Raw genomic sequence first — 27,359 nt, 5'->3', positions numbered from 1 at the left:
AGTCACTTCACAGGCGGTGAAGCAGGTCTGCAGGTGTCTATCTTTCTCTCCCCCTCTCTGTCTTCCCTTCCTCTCTCCATTTCTCTCTGTCTTATCCAACAACAATGACATCATCAACAACAATAACAACTACAACAACAATGAAAAGCAACGAGGGTAACAAAAGGGAAAATAAATACAAAAAAAATAAAAATAAAAAAATAATAAGAAAAGAAAAGAAAGAGAAAGAAAGAAAGAGAGAAAGAAAGAAAGAAAGAAAGAAAGAAAGAAAGAAAGAAAGAAAGAAAGAGAAAGGATTTGGGCTTGCAAGATAGCTCAAGTGGAAAGGTGCCTGCCTTGCCATTTGTGATACACGTTTGATCCCAGCCCCCACTCTGAGGGAAACTTCAGCGCTTTATGGTGCCTTACTCTTTCTGCCTCTGTTTATGTGAAAAGAGTTGGCCGGGAAGTTACAACAGGAAAAAAAAGGGGGAGAAAAAAAGATTGTTAACTTTAATTACATTAAAATCAAGATTTTTCTGTCCCTCCAAAAAAAAAAAAAAATGTAACAAAGACAAGACACTTCTCTGCCCTAAGCCAGTGTTCTAGTCCTATTCTCAATTCTGACATCAACTTCCTAGACAATATTTTTAGTTAACCTGCAGGTTAGCTATCAAACTCAAACAAAATTCACTAGTCATAGCCCTCGAGGAACACACCTAAAATAGACTTTCTAACCTCTTCCCACCCTGAGATTCCTATTCTCATATGCTGTAGTCCTACTTTTTTGTTCCTGTCTATTAAACATTTTATCCTGCTTTATATCTTACTCCTTTTAGCCACCAAATTGAAGATGCTACTATGATTCTGTCCTGACTTCCCTGGGCAGACAACCTCACCAATGTGTCCTGGGACTTCACTTCTTCAGAGCCCTACCTCACTTGGGAAAGATAGACCTGCCAATGCCCATGTCCAGTGGAGAAGCAATTACAGAAGCCAGAAGCCCCACCTTCTGCATCCCATAAAGAATTCTGGTCCATACTCCCAGAGGGCAAAAAATTTTAGGGGAAGAAAACCAGAGGACTCTGAACTTCAATTCTATCAAGACTCAGAGAGAGAAGAGGAAAAGAAAAAAAAAAAAAAAAGGACATTTGGAAGTAATAATAGGTGTAGGTGTGACTTAGAAAGGAAGAGAAGGTAGGCCAGGTGGTGGTGCATCTGGTTAAGTGCACAAAGGTCCAGGTTCAAGCCCCTAGTCACAGCCTGCAGGGGAAAGCTTCAGGAGTAGTGAAGCAGGGCTATAAGTATTTCTCTGTCTCTTTCTCTATCTTCTCCTCCTTTCTCAATTTCTTTCTGTCTCTATCCAATAATGAAACAAAAACTGAAAGAAAAAAAAAAAAAAGGAAGAGAAGGCAGGACCATAGGGGGAAAAAAAAGGTAAAAAGATAGATAGTTATAGAAATAACAGTCAACTCATATCTGTGACCTTGGGAGAACGAATGCAGTTTCCAGTGGAGAGAATGGGGACGCAGAACTCTGGTGGTGGGAACAGTGTGGGATTATACCCCCGTTATCTCATAATTTTGTAAATCAACATTAAATCACAATAAATTTTTTAAATGATGGGTCACAAATTAGGAGACTTTAGAAAAATAACAATAAAATCTGTACCCATAATTTATAAGACACTCCTGTGGCTTGGGTGGTGGCCCAGTGGAAGAGCATAGGACTTGCATGCATGAGGTCCTGGGTTTGATCCCCAGCACTGCATGTGCCAGAATGATGCTCTGGTTCTTTCTCATAAATAAATATACAAATCTTAAAATAATAATAATAATAATATCAACAGCTCAATGAGGAAAAGATCATACCTCACAAAATTATATGAACAGTTCATCAAGAGGTAAGAAGAACAAACTAGAAGCTCAGACCTATCAGTTGTCAGGGAAATACAATTTAAGACCATAATAAGATTCCATAAATCCACATGACACCCTCAACCAGAAAGTGTGGTAGCACTAAGCATGAGCAAAGAACGGGCCCTGGGAGGCTGCACATGGTAGGAACAAACTAGTGTAGTCGATTCAGAAGTATCTAGCTTTCTCTTGGAAAGCTGGGTTTCCACATATCCTCAGCCCAGCTACTGTGCACCTGTTTATCCTTGAGAGAGACTCTTGCAAAGGCACTCCTGGCGATGTATACAAGAATATCCATTTGGTCTGGGATGTGGAGCCATGGATAAAGTGTTGGACTCTCAATTATAAGGCCCCAAATTTATTTCCCAGCAACACAACTGCCAGAGTGATGTTCTGGTTCTCCTTCTCTCTATCCTCCCAGCTCTCTCATAAGTAAATAAAGTCTTTTTTTAAAATATCCATTATCACTGACCAGAAGAACTGTGAAAACAGGAAAAGTACCCATAGGCAGGAAATATTAATAAGTAATTGTGGTATATTCATGAAATGGAATTATTTTACAGTACTGAAAAGGAATGAACTAGAGCTATGTGCCATAACACGGATGAATCTTAAAACATAATAACAGGGGCTTGGGGGGGGTAGAAATCAGCTCTCAGAGAAAGCTTTGCAACATGCTAGGTCTGTTGATGTCTGCTAGCAAATGCCATATCATAAAATTATAAAGGAAACTTTTGATGTAGCTAAAAATAACTGAATCATTCACAGATACCCCCCGCCACCATCAAACCACCAGTCTCTCACATCCAATAGCAGCAGAGGGAAGCCAGAAACTCTGGGGGGTGGGGATCTCACCATTTTTAAGGTCTTATGGCCCCCAGGTACCAGAGCAAACCAGAAGCGGTCCATTCCAGAAGAGATTGCCTGAGGCTACACTTGCCAGGATGTATACATGGCTTAGTTCCAGAAGCCAGTGTTTGTCAACCTCTGAGCACAAACATGGAGATAAAGAAAGAGACCCCCTGGGAGTCAGGCAGTAGTGCAGCAAGTTAAGTGGCACAAAGTGCAAGGACCAGCGTAAGGATCCCGGTTCAAGCCTTGGCTCCCCACCTGCAGGGGAGTCACTTCACAAGCGGTGAAGCAGGTCTGCAGGTGTCTATCTTTATCTCCTCTCTCTCTCTGTCTTCCCCTCCTCTCTCCATTTCTCTTTGTCCTATCCAACAACAAAGCAACGTCAACAATGGCAATAATAACCACAACGAGGCTGCAACAACTAGGGCAACAAAAAGGGGGAAAATGGCCTCCAGGAGCGGTGGATTCATGGTGCAGGCACTGAGCCCAGCAATTAAAAATAAATAAATAAATAAATAAATAAATAAATAAATAAATAAATAAACCCTGTTTGAACAGCACTGTGCCAATATATTGCCTTGGATCAGCCCACAGTGACTGGGACCAGGTGGCAATATGGAGAAGGAAATGGTGGTGTGATGTGGACAGGGTAGCTAGAGGAAGAAATTAGGAATGTCACCATCTGACAGCACACTGGAAAGCCACACAATTAAAAAAGAAGAAAAAGATTTTTAATGGTCATCAGAAAAGAGAGAGACTTTTAGAATCAATAGACCAGCAAAACGTCAGATGGGTTCCATGGGCTGTGGAGCGAGGTGAAGCGAGGATCCCTGGAGGAGGGGTTCCCCCCACCTCCTGACCTCCCCTCCCTTCCCCTCATGCTGAGTGGCTCCCCCCAGCACTCACCTCTGCAGCTCCTTCAGGGACACCGTGATGCGCAGGCTATGGCCCAGGACATAGAGCGCAGCTAGGATGTCTGCCCACTGCACCATCTCCCCCAGAGGCCCGCCCTTCAGCACCCGAGGGCTAAACACATCCCCAGACTCCTCCGTCAGGAAGCCAATATGGACAAGAATCTAGGGGCAGGAAACACAGAGGTCAGCAGATGATTCTGCCATCCCCAGGAAGACCAAGCCACCAGCAGACACTATGTCCATGCCGCGCTGAGCACCATGAAGGAACTAAGGGGTAAGTGACTGTCGGGGCACTGAGAATACGAGTGAGTGAGGCAGTCACATCTTGCCTCAATGCCCTTAGCCGCTGATGGAAGAGGAACAATTTCATGAAATTATAAGGGCTCTGAAAGAAATAAGCAAGGCGATGAGAGAGTCAGATAAATATTTATTGGACGTATGAATGTATAGTTGGGTGGAAGAAAGAAAGATGGATGGATGGATGGATGGATGGATGGATGGATGGATGGATGGATGGACAATTGGGTGGAAGGAAGGATGTATGGATGGATAGACAGTTGAGTGGAAGGATGGATGGATGGATGGATGGATGGATGGATGGATGGATGGACAATTGGGTGGATGGAAGGATGTATGGATGGATAGACAGTTGAGTGGAAGGATGGATGGATGGATGGATGGATGGATGGATGGATGGATGGATGGATGGATGGATGGACAACTGGGTGGAAGGAAGGATGTATGGATGGATAGACAGTTGAGTGGAAGGATGGATGGATGGATGGATGGATGGATGGATGGATGGATGGATGGATGGACAATTGGGTGGAAGGAAGGAAGGAAGGACAGTTGGGTGGATGGATAGACAGTTGGGTGGAAGGATGGATGGATGGATGGATGGATGGATGGATGGATGGATGGATAGATGGATGGATGGATGGCAGATAGAGGAATCAATAAACTTTTCCAAATAAATCGGATTATTCCCAGCGCACCAGACTTTTCTTCCCAACAAGAACAAAATGTCTACAGTATTCAGGACAACTACTAGGAGGTGTGCAGCTGGTCTTTCTGTCCCAAACCCAAGCATTCATCTCTCCTGCCACTGCCACCCACCACCAGCTCAAATGCAAACAGATTCAATAAAACATCAAGGGGCGAGCTAGTGCCCACTCGGGGGTCATGACCTCACTCCCTAATATCTCAGCTCCCTGAACACATGTGAAAGGTAAGGTACCTGCTTCTGGTCCCTCTGGATGCCCACCAGCTTCTGCGCCAGGTGCTGGGCAGCCAGTGCCCACTGGGCTGTGAGCCGCTTGGTCCGTTTCTTCATGAAGATTAGAGACTCCTTCCCACTGCCCATCAGCTCCAGGAGGTGAGACAGATTGCTCCGAAACACTGCCTGGAATGGAATCCAAACCTCCACTCCAATCCAGCTCTGCCACCATGGCACCACCAGCTGCTGCCCCGGGGGCAGAGCTGGCACCCTCCCCACCAAGTTGAGGCCGGCTCTGGATTCCTCACCTTTTCTAAGATGCCCTGCAGGTGATGAATCTTGCTATCACCTCTCAACCCTCATCACCCCCATCCAAGCTGGTCAGCCCCAGCCCAGCTGCAATCTGTCACTTGTCCCCAACCCTGTGACAGCTCTCAGGGATCCCAGTCACTAGGTGATCACATGGGTAGTGGTCAGAGCAGGAGTTTGGATGGCAGGGAGGCTGAGCAGCCTTTCAGAGAAGCCAGTGACCATGTGTCCTGAGCATATGAGCTCAACTCTCCAGGCCTCAGAGTGGACAGTTCTCCATTAAACATGATGCCAATGGCTGCTGGGGATGGGGTGGGGGGTTAAGTACAAATAAAGTGTCTGACACAGGAAACCTTCAGTAAGCTAAAGTCATTGCTATATTCTTACAGTCCCTTAAAGGGTCACACCCAGAGCCACAGCCCGCTGTCTTGAGTCCACCCCTCCTCATAGCAGCCCGTAGAAGATGGCTACCCTGTGTCCAGTGAGGAGGCTGGGACCTGCCCACCCACCAGGCAAAGCAGGCTGATCTCATTTTACCAGGGATTATACATTCCACTCACTGATGTCCCATCCCACATGCCCAGCCTGGGGAGGTCCCTTAGTCCACCCACTTTCCACACCTACCTGGACTTTGGGGAAGGGCTTGGAGGCCATCTGGGGGGCTGTCTGGTTCCTCCATGGCAGCGGGGGGCAGAACCATTCAACCTCACTGAGGTAGATAAGGAAGGAACACTCGGTGCCGTCCACCCCGAAGAAGGCGTAACAGGGGTCGGAGGTCCAGCGGGCACGCATCCACTGAGGAGGGGACCAGGCCTGGGTCAGGGAGCCGGCGCCAGGCCTACCTGCACCCTCACCGCATCCCTGCAAGCATGGGCCTAGGGAGCCCCAAAGTCCCCAGGACGGAGCTTAGAGCCCCCTAAAGATGCAGCAGAGACCAGAAGCAAAGAGGAACTAGGACTCCATCTTCTGTGTGAGTCACACAGAACTGCAGGGAAGGCTGGACAAGACCACACCCCAAATCCCAGGAGAGTCCACAGCAGGTCAGGACTTAGAGGGCACGGTTCGAAGGCAAAGGAAAGGAGGTGCAGCAGCATGCCACCCCCATGATCCTAGAACAGGCTTCAGCTGAGGTCCAGGTCAAGAAGCACGGGCTAGGGTCAGAGCTAGTGCCCCCAAATGGCCCCCACACAGCCAGAGAGAAAGAGTGGACCCCTAGCCTCCAGGAGCCCAGAAGCGGCATGATCTGGTTTGTTTTTTTAATATTTATTTTTTTATTTATTCCCTTTTGTCGCCCTTGTTGTTTTTTTATTGTTGTAGTTATTATTGTTGTTGTCGTTGTTGGATAGGACAGAGAGAAATGGAGAGAGGAGGGGAAGACAGAGAGGAGGAGAGAAAGATAGACACCTGCCTGTGAAGCGACTCCCCTGCAGGGGGGGGGAGCTGGGGTTCGAACCGGGATCCTTATGCCGGTCCTTGTGCTTTGAGCCACCTGCGCTTAACCCGCTACGCTACAGCCCGACTCCCGATCTGGTTTTTTAAAAATATTTTTATTTATTTATTATTGGATAGAGACAGAAAGAAATTGAGAGGCGAGAGGGAGATAGAAAGGGAGAGAGAGAGAAGCCTGCAGCCCTGCTTTACCACTCCTGAAGCTTTCCCCCTGCAGGGGACCAAGGGCTTGAACCTATGTTCTTGTGCACTGTGATGTGTGAACTTAACCAGATGCACCACCGCCTGGCGCTGTGATCTGACTTTATACTGATGTCTGACTCCTTAGCGACAAACCTGGGTCAAATCAGGGTCAGACCCACCAGGCCACAGGGGCTCTCCTTTGGTTCTCTCAGGAGGAGTGAGGGGAGATGGTGAGCCCAGGCTCCCCTGAATTCACTCCAGGCTGTTGGCGTGGCAATCCTACCCTCCACAGTTCATGGCAAGCACTAGAATACTGGGGATTTGGCTGGTTAGACAGAAATAGAAAGGAATTTCCCTAAGTTTGACTACTGCCTGCCTGTGCCAGGTCAGGACACAGTCCCCAGGGAGGAATCTCTCCTCCTGGTCACCTCTACCCACCCTCACAGTGACTCTTAGCCCCAGAACTCACCTCCACCTTTCCTGAGCAGTCAGGGAACTTGGGGTCACTGGGCGCCTCACACTGATCCCGCCGGCCTTCAGATACTGTGGGGACAAGAGATTAATTCGCGGGGAACCTGGGTCAAGGAAAAGCCGGAGAAGGCGGGGATTTTCTCACCTCTAGGAGCCCAGAGGCCTGGGCTGCTCCACTCTGTCCTGACCCTCCATCCTCAGAGGGTTGGGAACCAGAGAAGAGTAGGTCTGAATGGCTGTGGCCCCACTGCCTGGCTGAGCAGGCTACATGCACACACCCACGTTTACCTTCCACGTTTCCTGAGTGGTCAGAGGAATGGAGGGGATGTCTGAGGACTCTGAGGATCATGCCACATCAGGGTAGTATGAGCCCCAAAGCAGGGGCTCAGGAGCCAGGGGAGCTGCTGTGTGGAGAAGTCAATCCCCACCTACCCCCACCTACACACACACACACACACACACACACACACACACACACCCTTGTTGTGCAGGAGCAGGCTGTGGCGCAGGATCTGGTCCACCTTCACAGCGATGTCTGAGACATTCTGGGCAATGGCCTGGAGGCGCTCCATGAGGCCAGCCCCAGGGGTGAACCTAAGGGGAGAAACCAGGGATGAGCTGGCCCGGCTGGCCCTGGCGACCTTCCAGGGAGGACTCCAGCTGGTCAGCATAGGCAGCAGGAAATGCCAAATGCCAACCTGCAATGAAAGCCAGGCCAGGCCATGGCACTGACTACCTGTGGCCAGCTGGGACCCGGAGGGGCTCACCCACCATCTAATGCACACATTCCACACATACAGGAAAGCCCACAACTGCATGTGCGGGAGGGTGGAGGCATCTGTGTATACAGCCACCTCTGTTGGTGCCAGGCACATCTGTATGGGGCCTGTGCATGGGCACACAGCCAGGGGCACAGCCCAAGGCAGAAGCAACAGCAGAATTCCACTCAAGACCTGGGCAGCTCTCTCTAGTCTCCCCCATCCTTCCTTCAGGTGACAGCCCCGCTTCCTGGGCATGGCCAGCTGCCCTGAATCTACTTTTCCAGAAGGGCTGTATGATGCCAAAATAAATTCTACCCCAAGCAATCTGGGCACCTGCCAATGTATTAACCTCTGGTAAATGACTGCTGGGTTCCCAAGGATGGATTCTTCCCAGGATCTGAAGAAGGTTTACCGCTATGAATGCCATGGTCTGCACCCCTAAACCAACACCCAGGCTGCCTCTGTTTGTATTGATGACTAGCAACTTGACTCTTATGTAAGTTTATGAGGCATCATTTACAGTGCTTATTAACTCACTGCAAAAATACCTTCTACTAGGGTTGGGTGGTAGCGCATCTGGTTGAGCACACATGTTACAATGTGCAAGGACCCAGGTTCAAGCCCCCTGGTCCCCACCTCCATAGGGAAAGCTTCATGATCTGCAGGTGTCTGTCTTTCTATCTCCCCCTTTCTTCTCAATATCTCTGGCTGTCTCTATCAAATAAATAAAGATAATAAAATTTTTAAATATTTTTATTTATTTATTCCCTTTTGCTGCCCTTGTTTTATTGTTGTAGTTATTATTGTTGTTGTTATTGATGTCATCGTTGTTGGATAGGACAGAGAGAAATGGAGAGAGGAGGGGAAGACAAGAGAGAAAGACAGACACCTGCAGACCTGCTTTACCGCCTGTGAAGCGACTCCCCTGCCAATGGGGAGCCGGGGGCTCAAACCGGGATCCTTACACTGGTCCTTGCAACTTGTGCCACATGCGCTTAACCCGCTGCGCTACCGCCCGACTCCCGTAAAAAGTTTTTAAAAATAGAATAACTTCTACAGAGAAGGGCCAGGCAGTGGCACATTCAGTTGAATACACATATCACCATGCACAAGGACCTGGGTTCAAGCCCCTGGACCCACCTGTAGGGGTTGGGAGAATGTTTCACATGTGGTGAAGCAGTGTTGCAGGTGTCTCCCGTTCTCTCCCCTTCTCTATACCTCCTCCCCTCTCAATTTTCATCTGACCTACCAAATAAAAGGGGGGAAGGGGAGGCCACTGGGAGCAGTGGATTTGTCATACAGGCATAGAGGAACCCCAGCGACAACTCTGATGGCAATAATAATAAAAAAAATAGACAGGGGCCAGGCAGTGATGCACCTGGTTAAGTGCACACATTACAGTGCACAAGGACCCAGGTTCAAGTCCCTGGTCCCCACCTGCAGGGGGAAAGCTTCACAAGTGGTGAAGTTGGGCTGCAGGTATCTCACTCTTTCCCTATCTCCCTCTCCCCTCTCAACTTCTCTCTGTCTCAAATAAATAAATAGAATTTGAGAAATAAGAACAGAAAGGGGAAACACAACGCAGTACTTGGACTGGGTTTGCTGTATTGCACCAAAGTAAAAACTCTTGGTAAGAGGGAAGCGGTTCAGGTCTTAGTGTAGGATGACGGAGGAGGACCTAGGCTGGGTGTGAATGTTTTGCAAAAAACTGAGAAATTTTACACATGTATCAATAACTATATTTACTGTAAACCATTAATCCTTCCCCCAAAAAATTAAAAAGAAAAAAGAAAAATCACAGAGATAGAGCCCATTTTGCCAGCAATGGTCTCAGAGCCAGGAAGGTTCTGGCTTCTAGAACACATTCACTCCTATTCCCACTCAAGCTCTGTTACTCCTTACAAGGCCTGGGTGCCTGCTGCAGTGCAGAGTGGGGATGAAGTGTAGGCTTGGTCCTGTCACCTGGGCTCCTCTCACCTGCCCACTGCACCTGTCCTCTGAAGGAAGCACAGTGAGGACCCTCTGGGGCCCCCTTTCCCTTCCCTCCTTTCTATGAAGACAGAAAGGGCCGTGAAGATAGGGCACAGGAAGGGGAAAAGCAGACATGGAGCCGAGAGGGAGAAAGTGGCAGGGGCAGGGGTGGGGATATGAGCCCCCAACATGGACATACATGTGCATGCACATACATGCAGTCTTCCCTCTGAAACCACTCCAGTGGAAAATAACAGTGCCTCTGTCTTCACTTTGGAGGCTACAGTCACAAATGACCATGAACTCTGGTGGCTTTAAAAATCACAAATTTCCTCTCTCCTCACTCTGCAGGACAGAAGTCCAAAGTCAAGGTGTCTGTCAGCAGAGCTGGCCACCTTCTGAGCCTTCAAGTGTCTCTCCTGACTTCTGGGGCCAAAGATCCAGGATGACCCTTGGCTTGCAGCTGTGTAACTCCAAGGCCTGCCTCTGTGGCACTAGGACTTCTCTGTGTGTATAAATGGCTTTTTTTTTTTCTTCCTCCCAGAGGACTGCTCAATTCTGGCTTATGGTGGTGCTAGACATTAAACTTGGGACCTCAGAGCCTTAGGTAGGAAAAGTCTTTTTGCGTAACCATTATGCTATCTCCCACTCACCATCTCTGCCCCAATACTCCCTTCTTGTCAGGACACCTGTGTTTGGATTAAGGCCCATGCTGATCCAGGCCAGACTGATTAGGGTCAGGCTGACCTTGTATCAGTCTGAGCACACCTGCCAAGATCTTAAGCCCAAATAAAACCACATTTAGGGACTAGGTGGTGGCCAACCTGGTTAAGTGCACACAATACAATGTGCAAAGACCCAGGTTCAAGCCCCTGGTCCCTACCTGCAGGGAGAAAGCTTTCCAAGTGGTGAAGCAGTGCTGCGAGTGTCTCTCTGTCTCCTTCCTTCTCTACCACCTCTTTCCCTCTCGATTTCTGGCTGTCTCTTTCCAATAAGTAAAGATAATAAGTAAAATAAAAACATTGTAAAAAGAAATAAAAGTAAAACCACATTTATAGCCACTGGCTGTTAGAGTTTCAACATCTTTGGGGGGGAACATAGTTTAAGTCAGCCTCCTCCAATGAGGTAATGAATAGCAACAAAACTGAAAGGAGCCCACTTGTTTGACTCCACGGGGCCTCAAGTAGGAGGAACCAGCCCATTTCTCCTGGCTTTTCAGACTATTGGGATGCTGTCTGGCCTTGCACTTGCCGTGATTCACCAGGAAATGAGCTGTGTTACCCCGAGCCAGTTGCTTAACCTCACTGTTCCTCAACATTCTCTTCCTTTGAAAGGGGTCAGTGAGTCTGCACTACAGCAGAGCCCAACGGGGCCAAACATCACCCTGTCCGCATCATTTCTATTACTGGTTTTTGTGGGGTAGAGGTTTTCAGCAAAGTGGATTTGGGCCAGGGTGGGATTTGTTGCCTGTTTTGCAGAGGGTTCCTCCACCAAAGACTTGTTTTGGGGTATTTTTTCCCCTTCTCACCCTCCCCATTGGGAATGTCAACACCACAAATACTGTGCTGATGTTTACACACTGTGAACTGCAGAATCACCCCAGGGCAATATCTATGGTGTGTGTGTGTGTGTGTGTGTGTGTTGTAAACACACACTTAAGAACCACTCTCCACCCACTTTCCATTACCACTGAGAATGCCTGGGTCAGATCAGAGGAGGAATGGGCCACTCTGACCTTTGATGAGTTCTGAAATAAGTTCCAAATGAGACAGTGGAATGTTCCCACTGACCCAGGGGGCAGGACAGACACTCCTCAGTCTGGAAGTTCTGGGTGGCTAAAAATGTGGGCCACAGTCTGCAAGCCAGAGCCTCTCACAGTCACTGGGTCGGGGTGGGAGGCTACAAAGGGGGCCCTGGGAGGACAGGACTTGTTGCCAGGCAGGAAAGGATAGGAGCTGAGGGGTTCCTGACTTCTCACCAGGGGCCCAGTCAGGCCACCAGAGACCTTGGAATGGAGTCCATTCCACTTTTTAGAAGGTGCCTCTCCCACAAAAAAAATTCCCAACAGAGTCCTGAGTTGTCAAAGAAAGGGACTTTGCTTTCCTTGGTGGCACTGCCCTGCACAGGCCTCCACCACTGTGCTGGCTTGAGCAGTGCTCCCCCAAATCCATCTGCATCCAGAACCTCAGGATGTGACCTCATCTAGACATGGGGTCTCTGTAGAGGTAGTCAGGCTGTTGCACTGGATTGGGGATCCCCTAAGTTCCACGGCTGACATCCTTATACAGTCAAGTGAGGACACACAGGAGGAGGCTGACTGTATGATGATTGAGGCAGAGGCTGGACAGAGGCAGCTGCAGGCCAGGGGACACTTGGCCCACCAGAAGCAGCAAAGGGGCAGGAAAAAAAATCCTCCCACTAGTGCCTGGAGAATCAGCCCTGCTTTTGGACCTCCAGCATCCAGAAATGGGAGGGTTTGGGTCGTTTTAATGGCAGCCCATCTGTAGCACTGCAGAGAAAAATGGTTTTCATTCATCACCAAGAGTGTCCAGGCTTCCCTTTATCTCTGCTGTCAAGAGCTCTTTCTCAGTGCTGGAGAGACAACTGCTCAGCTCAGGTTTATGATGGTTCTGGGATTCAACCTGAGAACTCAGAGCCTCCGAAATGAAGTCTTTTAGATAAGCTTTAAAAAAAATGACTATAAAAGTAGGTGCCACAAGGCCTCAGAACACAGCAGGTCTGTGAACCGGGAACTGAGTGGAACAGAGCCGAAGCGGGAGGGTTAGGGAAGGGTGGGTAGGTGGGTATGCAGCCGCCTCCAGAAGGTGGGGCCCAAGGAAGCCAGAGGGGGGACAGGATCAGAGGCCACAGTAGCCACAGGGCTGACTCCCTCAACAGACCCAACAGGTGCAGATGGGGCCCCCACTGCATTTCATTGATTTCTAAATAAAATGGTCCTTAGCTTCCTCATCTGTACAATGGGGCCACTCATTTCTAAATTCCATTTAGTTCCAGAGTGAGAGGAAAAGTTTTATAGGTCAAAATAAAAATTCTCATGCGTGGTGATATTCGACTAACCCTATGCTCATGCGGTTTTATGATATGATTTTTTAATTAAAAATTTTTTTATCTTTGTTTATTGGATAGAGACAGCAAGAAATTGAAAGGCTAGGAGGAGAGAGGGAGAGAGGAAGAGAAATACTTGCAGCACCGCTTTACCACTTGCAAAGCTTTCTCCCTGTAGGGTGGGGACCGGGGGCTTGAACCTGTCTTTACATATGGTAACATGTACACCTAGCCCCATGATACAATTTTTTCCCACAAATTAACTCATATGTTGCAGCCTAAGCCCCTAGAATCTCAGAATGTGAACTTATTTGAAAATAGGGTCATTTCAGGCATAATTAGTGACGTTAAAATAGGGCCATTAGAGTGGGCCTAATTCCAATAGAACTGCTGTCCTTATACAAAGGGGACGATGAAGACAGACGGGCACAAGGGAGGGTAGGGTGTGCAGACTGGAATATGCTGTCACCAGCCAGAAGCCACCAGGCGCGTGGAGAGGGACTTGTACAGATACCCACAAAGGAAATAGAGCCGTACCCATACCTTGGTCTTGAGCATCTCATCCCTGAACCCTGGGATGCTACAATCCTGCTGTTTCAGCCACAGCTGGTGAGCTCGGCTACTGCAGCCTACGGCAGACTAACTAACACCATCCCTGGGATCTATTCCTTAAGGAGGATTCCCCTGAGGTCATGATCCAGCCCAGGGAGGCAGGGTTCCTCCTAGACAGTCAAAGGCACTAAGTGCTTCCCAAAGCATCTGTGAACGATAGCGAGGGCAAAACAGCCCACTGGGATGGAGCACAGATCTGTAAGCACTTGACATTCTCTCAGTTTGCTCGCACAACATCAGGACTCCTGGAACGGGCCCATTGGGCAGAGAAGAAAACCAAGGCCCCTGCTCGGTGAGGAAATCAGCTCCCTGCTGACATGGCTGCTGTGTTTGCCAGGGCATGCGAGAAGAGGTGCTCCTGGGTGTGGACTGGTGTGCGTGTGTGTGCGTGTGTGGGGAGGGTGTGCAATGAGACAGGCATGCAAGAGGAGAGGGAGGACCACATGGAGGCTAAAAGCCAGCATAAAAGGGGCCATGGTGGCACACTTGGTAGAGCACACACATTATAGTGTGCAGGACCTGGGTTCAAGTCCCCAGACCCATCTGCAGGGGGAAAAGCTTCATGAACAGTGAAATAGTGCTTCAGCTCTTTCTCTCGCTCTCCCTTCCCCCCATCTCTATCTCTCTCTCCCCCACCTACATCCCCCTTCCCTCTCAATTTCTCTGTCTATAAACACACACACACACACACACACACACACACACACCAACAGAAGTCCAATCCTCTATCTCTAGCACGGGAAGCAGCCTGAAGCACAAGACAGAGCACTGAACTTGATAAACTAGGAACAGCTGCCCTGGGCCACGGTACATAGTAAAAATCTACTCCTGACCCCTCCATCCTGGGAAGGTGAGGCCGGTAAGTGGGCTGGAAGGGAGGCGGGAACATACCAGCTCCCCAGGGGTCTATCCCTAAAGGTGGACATGGGGCAGGACACCAGGACCATGACCAGCCCTCCTCTGGTCCATGGAATGACACAGGGGTGAAGCTTGGTGCTATTTCTACTGGAGGTAACAGCCAACACCCGTTTGACCAGTGGCAGAGGCTAGTGTTCTGGCTGGCACTTCCCAGGTGACACCCCTCCTCACCCCGTGGGGCCTGTTACAGGACACAAGGCTGGAGCCCTGTGAGCCTGGGCAGGGGGAGCAGGGGGCAACGACCTCAGCCTTTTCCCTGACAGCCAACATGCCCAAAGCACCTCCAACTGGTGCAAATGACAGAGACCTTAATCCTTCTACTGTAGCCTATTTTCACATATTTTCTTTCTTCCTTATAAAACCACAAGACTGTTAGCACCTGCATGAGTGGGTTTCTGGCAGGGTGGAGAATGAGTGGCTCCTTGTGCTGGCTCACTCCTCACAACATTTGCTAAAGAGCTAAGTGCACTCAGAGCCAGAAACCTAGGGGTGTGTGTCTGCGCAACTGCTATTTAGAAAGGCACAGAAGAGATAGCATAATGGTTATGCCTGAGGCTCTAAAATCCCTGGTTCAATCCCCCGCACCACCATAAGCCAGTGCTTTGGTTTAAAATAAATAAATAAGGGGGCCAGGTGGTAGTGCATCGGGTTAAGTACACATAGTATGAAGTGCAAGGACTGGCACAAGGATCCTGGTTTGATCCCCCAGCTCCCTACCTTCAGGGGGGAGCTTCAAGAGTGGTGAAGCAGGTCTGCAGGTATCTTTTTCTCTCCCTCACTAGCTCCCTCTCCCCTCTCAATTTCTCTCTGTCCTATCCAATAAAATGGAAAAAAGGACTGCCAGGAGCAATGGATTCATAGTGCTGGTACTAAGCCCCAGTGATAACCCTGGAGGCAAAAGTAAATAAATAAATAATTTTAAATTAAAAAAGTAAAAGACTGTCAAGCTAGGTTTTTGATCAAGTACCCAGCACCTCCCATCCTGAGGGGAGATGGTGGGTCCTCAGGACTCGGTGGAATTGAAGCCCTGGCCCATTTGTCCGAGCATCTCATGCCCTCTCTGACCAACAGCCACTCTTACTTGGACACAAGGGGTTTCCAGAAGCTGAATGGTTCCCAAGGGCGACCCCAGTGCAGCCAGCTTCTGGACGCCATCCCAGGGCCTCCCAAAGAGGCAGTCAGGACCACAGGTCACCATTGGCCAGTGGACACCGTGCTCTGTCTACCACCAGGGCCAGGGCCATGGCTGAATGGGCAGCTCTGGCTCCTGCAGGTGGTCTGTGCCCCACTGGCTCCGGTCACCCACTCTCTTCACAGCAGGCCCCGGGGACCACCTCCAGCCCTGCCTTCAGCCCCACTCGGCAATCAGCACTTCCGGTTCTCCCTCCCCTGGGCCTCTGAATGAGCTCTCTAGGACTCCTGGGGAAGGAAGTTTAATTTTGCATTCCTCCCATGATTTATGAGGGTTGCATTCAATTAACAGGGTATCGATTTCTGCGCAGCTGGCCAGCGTACTTGCTGGGAGCTGTTATTTTATTATGAAGCGGATCGCTTTCCTTTTAAAACAAAGACTCCTGCAGACAGGTGTGGGCTGACATTCATACCAAGAGACAAACAGGGAGAGACTCAAGCACAAACAGCCAGACACGAGGGGGGTCAGATGGGCAAGTGTGTCCTTTTAATGTCTGCCTTTCTCCTCACACGCACCACACCGGACCCAAGGAACCCAGCTCTTGTGGCCAGCCAGGGCTGCACTGCCATTGCCCTGTTGGGAAACAAAAGGGTTCCAAACAGATGACTGGGGGTCTATCAGCCCCTCTCCATGCAAGAATAGAGGATTCCTCTCTCCTGTACCAATAAACATACCCACCCATCCCTCTATAAGTACATGTATGCATACATATATTAGAGAGATAGGTCAGAGAGATAGACAAATAGATATATGTTTAGACAGAAAGAACAGGGCTGGGTGGTGGTGCACCTGATTGAGGGCACATGTTACAATGTGCAAGGAACTTGGTTCCAGCCCCGGGTCTCCCCACCTGAAGAGGGAAAGCTTTGCGAGTGGTGAAACAGGGCTGCAGGTGTTTCTCTGTCTCTCTCCCTCTCTATCATCCCCTTCCCACTTGATTTCTGGCTGTTGCTATCCAATAAATAAATAAAAATAATTTAAAACATTTTAAAGCAAATACTAAATTTAAAAAAGAACAGGGGGCTGGGTGGTTGGTAGCGCAGTGGGTTAAGCGCACATGGCATGAAGCGCAAGGATCGGCCTAAGGACCCAGTTTGATCCCCCATCTCCCCACCTGCAGGGGGGTTGCTTCACAAGTGGTGAAGCAGGTCTACAGGTGTCTGTCTTTCTCTCTCCCTCTGTCTTCCACTCCCCTCTCCATTTCTCTCTATTTTATCCAACAACAATAACAACAATAATAACAATAATGATAAACAACAAGGGCAACAAAAGATGAAAATAAATTTTAAAATATTTTTAAAAAACCAGAACAGATAGGTAAAAGACTGAAGATAAGGGGGTAGATAGATTGCTAGGTAGGTAGGCAGGCAGACAGGTAGGCAAAGTTCCCATCACTGGTAGACAGAGACGGAGCTGTCGTGTACCATCTCACCACTTGGGGAAGGTGGTGGGGTCCTGTGAAAGGATCGAGGGCAGAATGTGGGGGCCAGGCTGGTCAGACTCCAGCCCCTTCCCCAGGTCCAACCTTCTCCTGGAAGAGTTGTAACAGTTCCTATGCGCATGTTATCTAAGACACACTGAGACCCTGCTGCGCATCAAGTGGGTGCTGCCTCTTTAACTTGAGCTGCGTGATGAGGACAATGCACCATTCACTCTTCTAGAGTATTGTTAGTGGTGGGGCTGGGTGCTGACACGCCTGGCTGAGCGCACACACTACAGTGCACAAGGACTGGGGTTCAAGCCCCTGGTCCCCACCCATGGGGGAAAAGTTTCACAAGTGGTGAAGCAGAGCTACAGGTGTCTCTGTCTCTTTCTCTCTCTCTTTAGATTATTTTTTAATTTTTTTAACTTTATTTATTTTCTTTGATAGGACAGAGAAAAATTTAGAGGGGAGGGGAAGTGGTCCGGGAGGTGGCGCAGTGGCTAAAGCATTGGGCTCTCAAGCATGAGGTCCTGAGTTCCATCCCCAGCAGCACATGTACTAGAGTGATGTCTGGTTCTTTCTCTCTCTCCTCCTATCTTTCTCATTAATAAACAAATAAAATATTTTTAATGTTTTCATTTATCTATTATTGAATAGAGACAGAGAGGAATTGAGAGAGGAGAAGGCGACAGAGAGGAAGAGAGACAGAGAGACGTCTGCAGCCTTGCTCCACCACTTGTGAAGCTTTCCCCCTGCAGGTGGGGAAACAGGGGCTTGATCCTGCAACCCTGTGCACCGCAGTGTGTGTGCTTAACCAGGTGTGCCTGGATCCTCTTTCCTTTCCTCTCTCTCTTCCCTCTCAATTTCTCTCTGTCTCTATCCAATAATAAATAAATAAATAAGTTTGGAAGATGGAGCTATAAGCTGCAGATCGCTTTCTCTCCTCTCCTCTCCTCTCCTCTCCTCTCCTCTCCTCTCCTCTCCTCTCCTCTCCCGGATCAACAAGGAATACCAAAGGAGACCACCCTGGACCGAAACAAGACAGGACTAGAATGACCACAGAAACCCAGTAAATCACCGGTGAGTACAAACACATGTAGCTGGTGACAGAGAGGAGAGAGGAGCCTAAGGAGAGATTAAGTGACTGCTAACAGTTCAGCAGTTTATCAGTTGAGACACCACCTCCAGTCTGCTCCACCAACAAGGGGACAGCTTAAGGGAGGAGAGGACTCCCCAGAGACTCCCCAAGTGCAACTCTGAGTCTCCATTGCTACTACCCTCAGAATCTCGAGCAGCAACAGGGAGAGACAGAGATCTAACCAGGAAACTCAGAAGACCTATACCTCGGTGGCATAGCTGAGGGGCTGTGAAAGTCTCTTTGCATAACCACTGGATTATCTCTGCCACACCCTGCTTTATCTCTTGGTCAGGAGTCAGTGATTAAGCTGAAGCCTATTGATAGTTTAAAAGCCCTCAGGCTCCCATAGCCTACAGGGAAGAAAAAAAAAAGAGGCTTTTAAACCACTGAGCTCCAAGTCAGAGATTTAAATACTATTGAAACAACTGTTAACTTCCGCCACTGTGAACTCTTTAATTAACTTACTTAGACACAAGTCAATCCAGGCAATAGTGACCAATAATTTGAAAAGTACTGATAAAGGGAACTCATAACATAATATATAAAATGGTTAAAACAACAAGAAGAAATATTGGAGAATCGAACCAGGACAAGAGTCCAGCTAAAAGTCCTCCAGAGGGTGAAGCACAAAACAATGAGTTCAACATCCAAACATTAGCTAAGGAAATAATAACAGGAGTGAGTAAAGAATTTGAAAAAATTGTAATCAGAAATGCAGGAACAACAAATGAGAATATGGAAGAAAATACTAATTATCTCATGGTTATTAGAGAGCTGAAAGCTGAAATCGCTGAGCTAAGAAGGCAACTAGCTGAACAAGCTAAAACAGTATCAGAGCAGGGCAACAAAATAGATGAACTCCAGAAAGCAGTAGAGGGCAAGAGAATAGAATCTATGAGGCTGAAGACAGAATTAGCAAGATTGAGGATGAATTAGAGACAACTAAAAAATAAGTAAGAGATCTCAAAAAGAGACTAAGAGATGCTGAAAACAACAACAGAGTCCTATGTGATGACTTCAAAAGAAACAATATACGCATTATTGGCATACCAGAGAAAGAAAGAGAAGGAGAGGAAGAAAGCATTTTCCAGGCCATAATAGCTGAAAATTTCTCTAGTCTAGACACCATCAAAAACATCAAGATTCAAGAAGCCCAGAGGGTCCCAAACAGAATTAACCCAGACCTAGAGATACCAAGACATATCATACTTAGAATGGAAAGGAATAAGGATAAAGAAAGGATCCTCAAGGCTGCAAGAGAAAAACAAAGAGTCACCTACAAAGGAAAACCCATAAGATTAGCAGCAGACTTCTCCATACAAACACTACAGGCCAGAAGAGAATGGCAAGATATCTATCGAGTGCTCAATGAGAAAGGCTTTCAGCCAAGAATACTATATCCTGCTAGACTGTCATTCAGACTAGATGGAAGCATCAAAACCTTCTCAGACAAGCAACAGTTGAAGGAATCAACTATCACCAAGCCTGCCCTGAAAGAAGTTCTGAAAGGCCTCCTATAAACAATCAGACCACCACAAATAGGACATATATCAAAACACTCTAAAACTCTACAAGAATGGCATTAAAATATCTTCAATCTTTGATATCAATAAATGTCAGTGGCCTGAATTCACCTATTAAAAGACACAGAGTAGGAAGATGGATCAGAAAACACAACCCAACAATATGCTGTCTATAGGAAGCCCACCTAACTTAACAAGACAAATACAGACTTAAAGTGAAAGGATGGAAAACTATCATACAAGCCAATGGCCCACAAAAAAGGGCAGGAACAGCTATTCTCATATCTGACATGATAGACTTTAAAATAAATAAGATTAAAAAAGATAGGAATGGACACTACTTAGTGCTCAGAGGATCAGTCAATCAAAAGGACTTAGAATTATTAACATCTATGCACCCAATGAGAAGCCATCTAAATATATCAAACTTCTACTGAAAGAGCTATAGCAATATATTAACAGTAACACAATCATAGTAGGGAACTTCAACACCCCACTCTCTCAACTTGACAGATCATCCAGGCAGAAAATCAATAAAGACATAAAGGAGCTAAATGAAGAGATAGATAAACTAGAACTATTGGACATTTTCAGAGTCATTCATCCCAAGAAACTGGAATCCACATTTTACTCAAATCCACATGGGTCATTCTCAAGGATAGACCATATGTTAGGCCACAAAGACAGCATCAGCCAATTCAAGAGCACTGAAATCATCCCAAGCATCTTCTCAGACCACAGTGGAATTAAACTAACACTTAACAATCAACAAAAGATTAGTAACAGTGCCAAAATGTGGAAGCTCAACAGTACACTTCTTAACAACTTCTGGGTCAAAGAGGAAATCAAGGAAAAAATCACAATGTTTCGAGACTTCAATGAAAATGAAGACACAAGCTATCAAAATATTTGGGACACAGCTAAAGCAGTCCTAAGAGGGAAGTTCATAGCTACAAGCACACATTAGGAAACAAGAAAAAGCACAAATAAACAGCCTGATTGTACATCTTAAAGACCTAGAAGAAGAACAACAAAGGAACCCTGAAGCAACGAGAAGGTCAGAAATCACTAAAGTTAGGGCAGAAATAAATAACATTGAGAATAGGAAAACCATACAAAAGATCAACGAAAGTAAATGTTGGTTCTTCGAAAGAGTAAACAAAATCGACAAACCTTTAGCCAGACTCACAAAACAAAAAAGGGAGAAGACCCAAATAAATCGGATAGTAAATGAAAGAGGAGATATCACAACAGACACTGCAGAAATTCAACATATCATGTGAGGCTTCTACGAACAATTATATGCCACCAAGCTAGAGAACCTGGAAAAAATGGACGATTTCCTAGATACCTACCAACTTCCAAAACTAAGTAAAGAGGAAGTGGATACCATGAACAGGCCCATCACAGCTAATGAAATTGAAACAGTTATCAAAAATCTCCCCAAAAATAAAAGTCCTGGACCAGATGGTTTTACAAATGAATTCTACAAAACTTTCAAAGAAGAACTAATACCTCTACTTTGAAAAGTCTTCCAGAAGATTGAAGACACTGGAATACTCCCTGCCAGCTTCTATGAAGCCAACATCACCCTGATACCAAAAGCAGACAGGGACACAACCAAAAAAGAAAACTACAGACCAATATCTCTGAGGAACATAGATGCAAAAATATTGAACAAAATTCTAGCCAACCGGATACAGCAGTATATCAAAAAGATTGTTCATCATGACCAAGTGGGGTTTATCCCAGGCATGCAAGGTTGGTTTAATATACGTAAATCAATCAATGTGATCCACCACATCAACAAAAGCAAGACCAAAAACCACATGGTCATATCAATAGATGCAGAGAAAGCCTTTGACAAAATACAACATTCCTTTATGATCAAAACACTACAAAAAATGGGAATAGATGGAAAATTCCTGAAGATAGTGGAGTCTATAGATAGCAAACCTACAGCCAACATCATACTCAATGGTGAAAAACTGGAAGCATTTCCCCTCAGATCAGGTACTAGACAGGGCTGCCCACTATCACCATTACTATTCAACATAGTGTTGGAAGTTCTTGCCATAGCAATCAGGCAGGAGCAAGGAATTAAAGGCATACAGATTGGAAGAGAAGAAGTCAAACTCTCCTTATTTGCAGATGACATGATAGTATACATAGAAAAACCTAAAGAATCCAGCAAGAAGCTTTTGGAAATCATCAGGCAATATAGTAAGGTGTCAGGCTATAAGATTAACATTCAAAAGTCAGTGGCATTCCTCTATGCAAACACTAAGTGAGAAGAAATTGAAATCCAGAAATCAATTCCTTTTACTATAGCAACAAAAACAATAAAGTATCTAGGAATAAATCTAACCAAGGAAGTGAAAGACTTGTATACTGAAAATTATGAGTCACTACTCAAAGAAATTGAAAAAGACACAAAGAAGTGGAAAGATATTCCATGTTCATGGGTTGGAAGAATTAACATCATCAAAATGAATATATTACCCAGAGCCATCTACAAATTTAATGCTATCCCCATCAAGATCCCAAGCACACTTTCTAGGAGAATAGAAAAAATGCTACAAATGTTTATCTGGAACCAGAAAAGACTTAGAATTGCCAAAACAATCTTGAGAAAAAAGAACAGAACCGGAGGCATCACACTCCCAGATCTCAAACTATATTATAGGGCCGCTGTCATCAAAACTGCTTGGTACTGGAACATGAATAGACACACTGACCAGTGGAATAGAATTGAGAGCCCAGAAATGAGGCCCCACACCTATGGACATCTAATCTTTGACAAAGGGGCCCAGACTATTACATGGGGAAAGCAGAGTCTCTTCAACAAATGGTGTTGGAAACAATGGGTTGAAACATGCAGAAGAATGAAACTGAATCACTGTATTTCACCAAATACAAAAGTAAATTCCAAGTGGATCAAGGACTTGGATGTTAGACCACAAACTATCAAATACTTAGAGGAAAATATTGGCAGAACTCTTTTCCACATAAATTTTAAAGACATTTTCAATGAAACGAATCCAATTACAAAGAAGACTAAGGCAAGTATAAACCTATGGGACTACATCAAATTAAAAAGCTTCTTCACAGCAAAAGAAACCATTACCCAAACCAAGAGACCCCTCACAGAATGGGAGAAGATCTTTACATGCCATACATCAGATAAGAGTTTAATAACCAACATATATAAAGAGCTTGCCAGACTCAACAACAAGACAACAAATAACCCCATCCAAAAATGGGGGGAGGACTTGGACAGAATATTCACCACAGAAGAGATCCAAAAGGCCGAGAAACACATGAAAAAATGCTCCAAGTCTCTGATTGTCAGAGAAATGCAAATCAAGACAACAATGAGATATCACTTCACTCCTGTGAGAATGTCATACATCAGAAAAGGTAACAGCAGCAAATGCTGGAGAGGGTGTGAGGTCAAGGAACCCTCCTACACTGCTGGTGGGAATGCAAATTGGTCCAACCTCTGTGGAGAACAGTCTGGAGAACTCTCAGAAGGCTAGAAATGGACCTAACCTATGACCCTGCATTTCCTCTCCTGGTGATATATCCTAAGGAACCCAACACATCCATCCAAAAAGATCTGTGTACACATATGTTCTTGGCAGCACAATTTGTAATAGCCAAAACCTGGAAACAACCCGGGTGTCTAACAACAGATGAGTGGCTGAGCAAGTTGTGGTCTACATACACAATGGAATACTACTCAACTGTAAAAAATGGTGACTTCACCGTTTTCAGCCGATCTTGGATGGACCTTGAAAAAATCATGTTGAGTGAACTAAGTCAGAAACAGAAGGATGAATATGGGATGATCTCACTCTCAGGCTGAAGTTGAAAAACAAGATCAGAAAAGAAAACACAAGTAGAACCTGAAATGGAATTGGCATATTGCACCCAAGTAAAAGACTCTGGGGTGGGTGGGTGGGGAGAATACAGGTCCATGAAGGATGATAAATGACATAGTGGGGGTTGTATTGTTAAATGGGAAACTGGGGAATGTTATGCATGTACAAACTATTGTATTTACTGTTGAATGTAAAACATTAATTCCCCAATAAGGAAATAAATTAAAAATAAATAAATAATAAATAAATGTTAGTGGTTACACTGCATTCCATCATGTCTCCACACTCCAGAGCTTTTTCTTATAGTCTTCCTAATAAGAGAGCACTCATAAGCTACTTAGCTGTATCCTCAGTGAGAAAGCTTATCATGAAAATGTATTTACTAGACAGATAAGTTAAACTGTTTCTCAGAGTGGAATTTTTGCTGTTTGTGAGGCTGAATTTTCCCCGACATTCTCTGCCCCGTCCGCATTGCCTGCGGCTCAGGGTGGGGCAGGTGGGGATTGTGAGTCTCCTCACCTCCAGCTAATGTTGCTTTTGGGCTGTTTTAGGACATCCAAGTGGAAGGTCAGGGTTGTGACTCCAGTAGGACACACAGATGGGGAAGTCAGAAGTCTGCAGATGGTTGTAAGAACAATCAAGTGTGTGTGTTGGGGGGGGGGGGGAGAGAACACGCAATTACCAGACACAGAGCATAACCAGCACCCTCCCTGGGCCCCACTGATGTCTGGGTCCAACATGTGGTTTCACTAGTCCTCTCTTCTCCCGTTCCTTCTTCTTCCTTCCACGGGGGCTTTGTGATTCTAGGTTCTCCACTGACTTGACAGAGGGTCTCTCCCTCCACTGCAGGTGCAGGGCCAGGGGGCTCTACCCTCTGTCAGTGTTAACTCTAACTGACCAAAGGGGACACTGAGGCTCCCAATGTCACATGCCATCTGTGGTCAATGGCCAGAATTCAAACCCAGATCGCCACACACCGCTAGGGCTGCCTCATGGGGAGTTAGAGACTCAGAAACACACTCATCTGCAGTGGTCTAGCTGTATACAGGGACAGTGTGCTGTTTCCCACTCCCCAAGAAGCTGGGACACTCTGAGAACAGAGCTCCAGCTTCTGCATCCTCTGTTCTCTCCACCCAGTCCCCAAAGTCCAGTCCAGGCTCTGTACACAGTAAGTACTCACCAAACAGGGACTGATGCCCATGCAGACAACCCTTGACCCTAGAAACCTTTGCTTCTGCAGAAAGGTAGCGTGGAAAAATTAAAGATCCTTGTTACTTAGCTTTAAGCTATCTAAAATGATGCCATTTGCAGCCGCTATTATGTTTCCCTGGGCTAAAAAAGCAGATTTACTTTCCCTGAAGACACATAAGCCATGGGTGAAAAGCCCAGCCCAGAAGCTTCCAGAAGGGCAGGGGGAGGACAGTGAAGGTGGTTTTTCCTTCATGAAACAGCTAATTCCAAAGTGACGTATTCAAGAGCAGGTAGCGCAGGGTCTACTGACAAGATGGCTGTGTGTGCACCTGCAAGGTCCCCCTCTGGCCCCAGCTCCAGGCCAGCTGACCTGGGTGGGCTAGGCTGGGGAAGGGGCTGGCATGTTTGTGTGCAGCTTAGGGGCTCTGGACACACCCACCACTTCGCTCTGAAACCAGAAGCAACAGTGTCCCCGAAATTTATGGCTCTGCCTGTGAGGTTTGATGGGCTCCGCTGGTCATGATGGATGGTTGCTATTTCCCGGGAATGGGGCTGGGAGGTGATGTACACTTCCCGCTGGAGGGAGAGAGGGCAGGGGAGGGCAGAGGAGGAAGGGACAGGCCAGGGCTGGCAGTAGCAACTCCAGGTGCACCCTCCCCTTGGCTCTGCTGTCCCACAGCAGGACTCTCAAGTGGAGAGCCCTTGAGAGCTCTGCTCTCACCCTCCCTCCAGGCCCTGGAGCCTCAGTGCCTGGGAGTATGAGTCCAAGTCTAAGGTGGACTGCAAGGCGGCTCCCACAGGAGGCTGACTTCCTGCAGGCCAAGAGCTCCCTCCTCAAGCCTCACACTCTTTGGGGTCCCCACACCATCATCACACTTAGTCTCTGGCTCCAGGATGGGAATTTTACTGCCTCCATGTTCCAAACCAAGAAAATCTGAGTAAAGATCTAGCAAAGGATTCTACCCCTGTCACAAGTTGTGAATCTGTTGATATGAAGAGTCTGGCAAAGAAATCAAAACCAACACATCAGTCGCACACATGTTTCACGAAGGCCATCAAAAGAAGCACAGGGACCAGAAATGTGGGTGCTGGGTCCAGGAGGTGGCACAGTGGGTAGTGTGTTGGACTTCAAGTCTGAGGTCCCGACATCTCATGTGCTAGAATAATGCTCTGGTATATGTCTCTCTTCCTCCTTCTCCTCCTCCTCTTTCTCAAGTAAATAAATGAATAATATTTTTTCTTACTTTTTTTCTTTTTGACCAGAGCACTGCTCAGCTCTGGATTATGGTGGTGTGGGGGACTGAACCTGGGACTTTTGAAGCCTCAGGCATGAGATTCTCTTTGCATAACCATTATGCCATTTACCCCCACCCTGAAATATTTTTTTTTCTTTCCCTAAAAAAAAAAATTGGGCTGGGGGAAAGGGTAGGTGATAGCGTAGATGGTTAAGTGCACATGGTGTGAAACACAAGAACCAGCAGGTGTCTATCTTTCTCTCTCCCTCTCCATCTTCCACTCCTCTCTCTATTTCTCTCTGTCCTATCCAGCAACAACAACAGCAATGGCAACAATAAAAATAACAACAAGGACAAAAAATGGGAAAAATGGCCTCCAGGAGCAGTGGACTTGTAGTGCAGGCACCAAGCCCCAGTGATAACCCTGGAGGAAAAAAAAAAAAAAACTTTATTTAACTTTATAGGGCAGAGAGAAATTGAGGGGAAAGAAGAATAGAAAAGGTGAGAGATAGATAGATAGATAGACAGACAAACAGATACATACAGAGGTATCGTACTGCTTCACAACCTATGAAACTTCCCCCCAGCCCAAGAAGTCTGGGGGCTTGTACCCAGGTCCTTATGCATGGTGATTCATGCACTAAACCAGATGTGTTGCCCAGTCTCCGTGAGTTAGTTCTTTAACTTCCTGGTGCCTGAGCTCCTTCCTTATGAGGACAGATGCACGCTAACAGTGCCTGTGGATGAATGAGATCAGGTGCCCACCAAGCTTCCAGTAAGTGTGCCCCACTACATACAGTCCAAGGTCAGTGAGGCTGAGAGCAGCGCCTGGACAGGAAACCATCAGGAGGGGACTCACAATAAGCCCGGGCAGCCTCCAGGTCAGGGGGTCCACACAGGCCCAACTGCGAGAGGTAGAAGGGTTGGGAGGGGTTCTCTTCAGGGCTCTCAGGGCTGCCCAAACATTCCTTGCTCAGGCTGGTGAGGGTCCCACAATCCAGGACTTCCTTCCTTCCCTTCTTTTGATTTTTCCCAACTCCAGACTTTAGAAACATCTGAAAGGGACTCATATAGCCCACACTGGCTGAAACACAGCTTTTCTGCAGGCTGTCTGAAAATGTAGAATTCTAAACTGTCTTTCAGCACTAGGAACACT

The 27,359-nt window shown here is 46.9% G+C and overlaps 1 protein-coding gene across 1 annotated transcript in view; it reads right to left on the bottom strand.

The window, feature by feature from the left end:
* The window catches only part of MGAT5B (alpha-1,6-mannosylglycoprotein 6-beta-N-acetylglucosaminyltransferase B), an 82,120-nt gene that overhangs the window by 36,394 nt on the left and 18,367 nt on the right, over positions 1–27,359 (bottom strand). Inside the window, exons 4-8 of the mRNA XM_007532512.3 lie at positions 7,768–7,883; positions 7,288–7,361; positions 5,811–5,981; positions 4,899–5,063; positions 3,654–3,823 (exon numbers count right to left, since the gene is read on the bottom strand). Of these exons, the coding sequence (XP_007532574.1) occupies positions 3,654–3,823; positions 4,899–5,063; positions 5,811–5,981; positions 7,288–7,361; positions 7,768–7,883 (696 nt within the window). The remainder of the gene's footprint in view (positions 1–3,653; positions 3,824–4,898; positions 5,064–5,810; positions 5,982–7,287; positions 7,362–7,767; positions 7,884–27,359) is intronic.

This window comes from Erinaceus europaeus, chromosome 12 (genome assembly GCF_950295315.1).
Source record: "Erinaceus europaeus chromosome 12, mEriEur2.1, whole genome shotgun sequence".
Lineage (NCBI taxonomy): Eukaryota > Metazoa > Chordata > Mammalia > Eulipotyphla > Erinaceidae > Erinaceus > Erinaceus europaeus.
The sequence above is the reverse complement of the archived record's forward strand: the minus strand, read 5'-3'. Positions and strand labels throughout refer to the sequence as shown.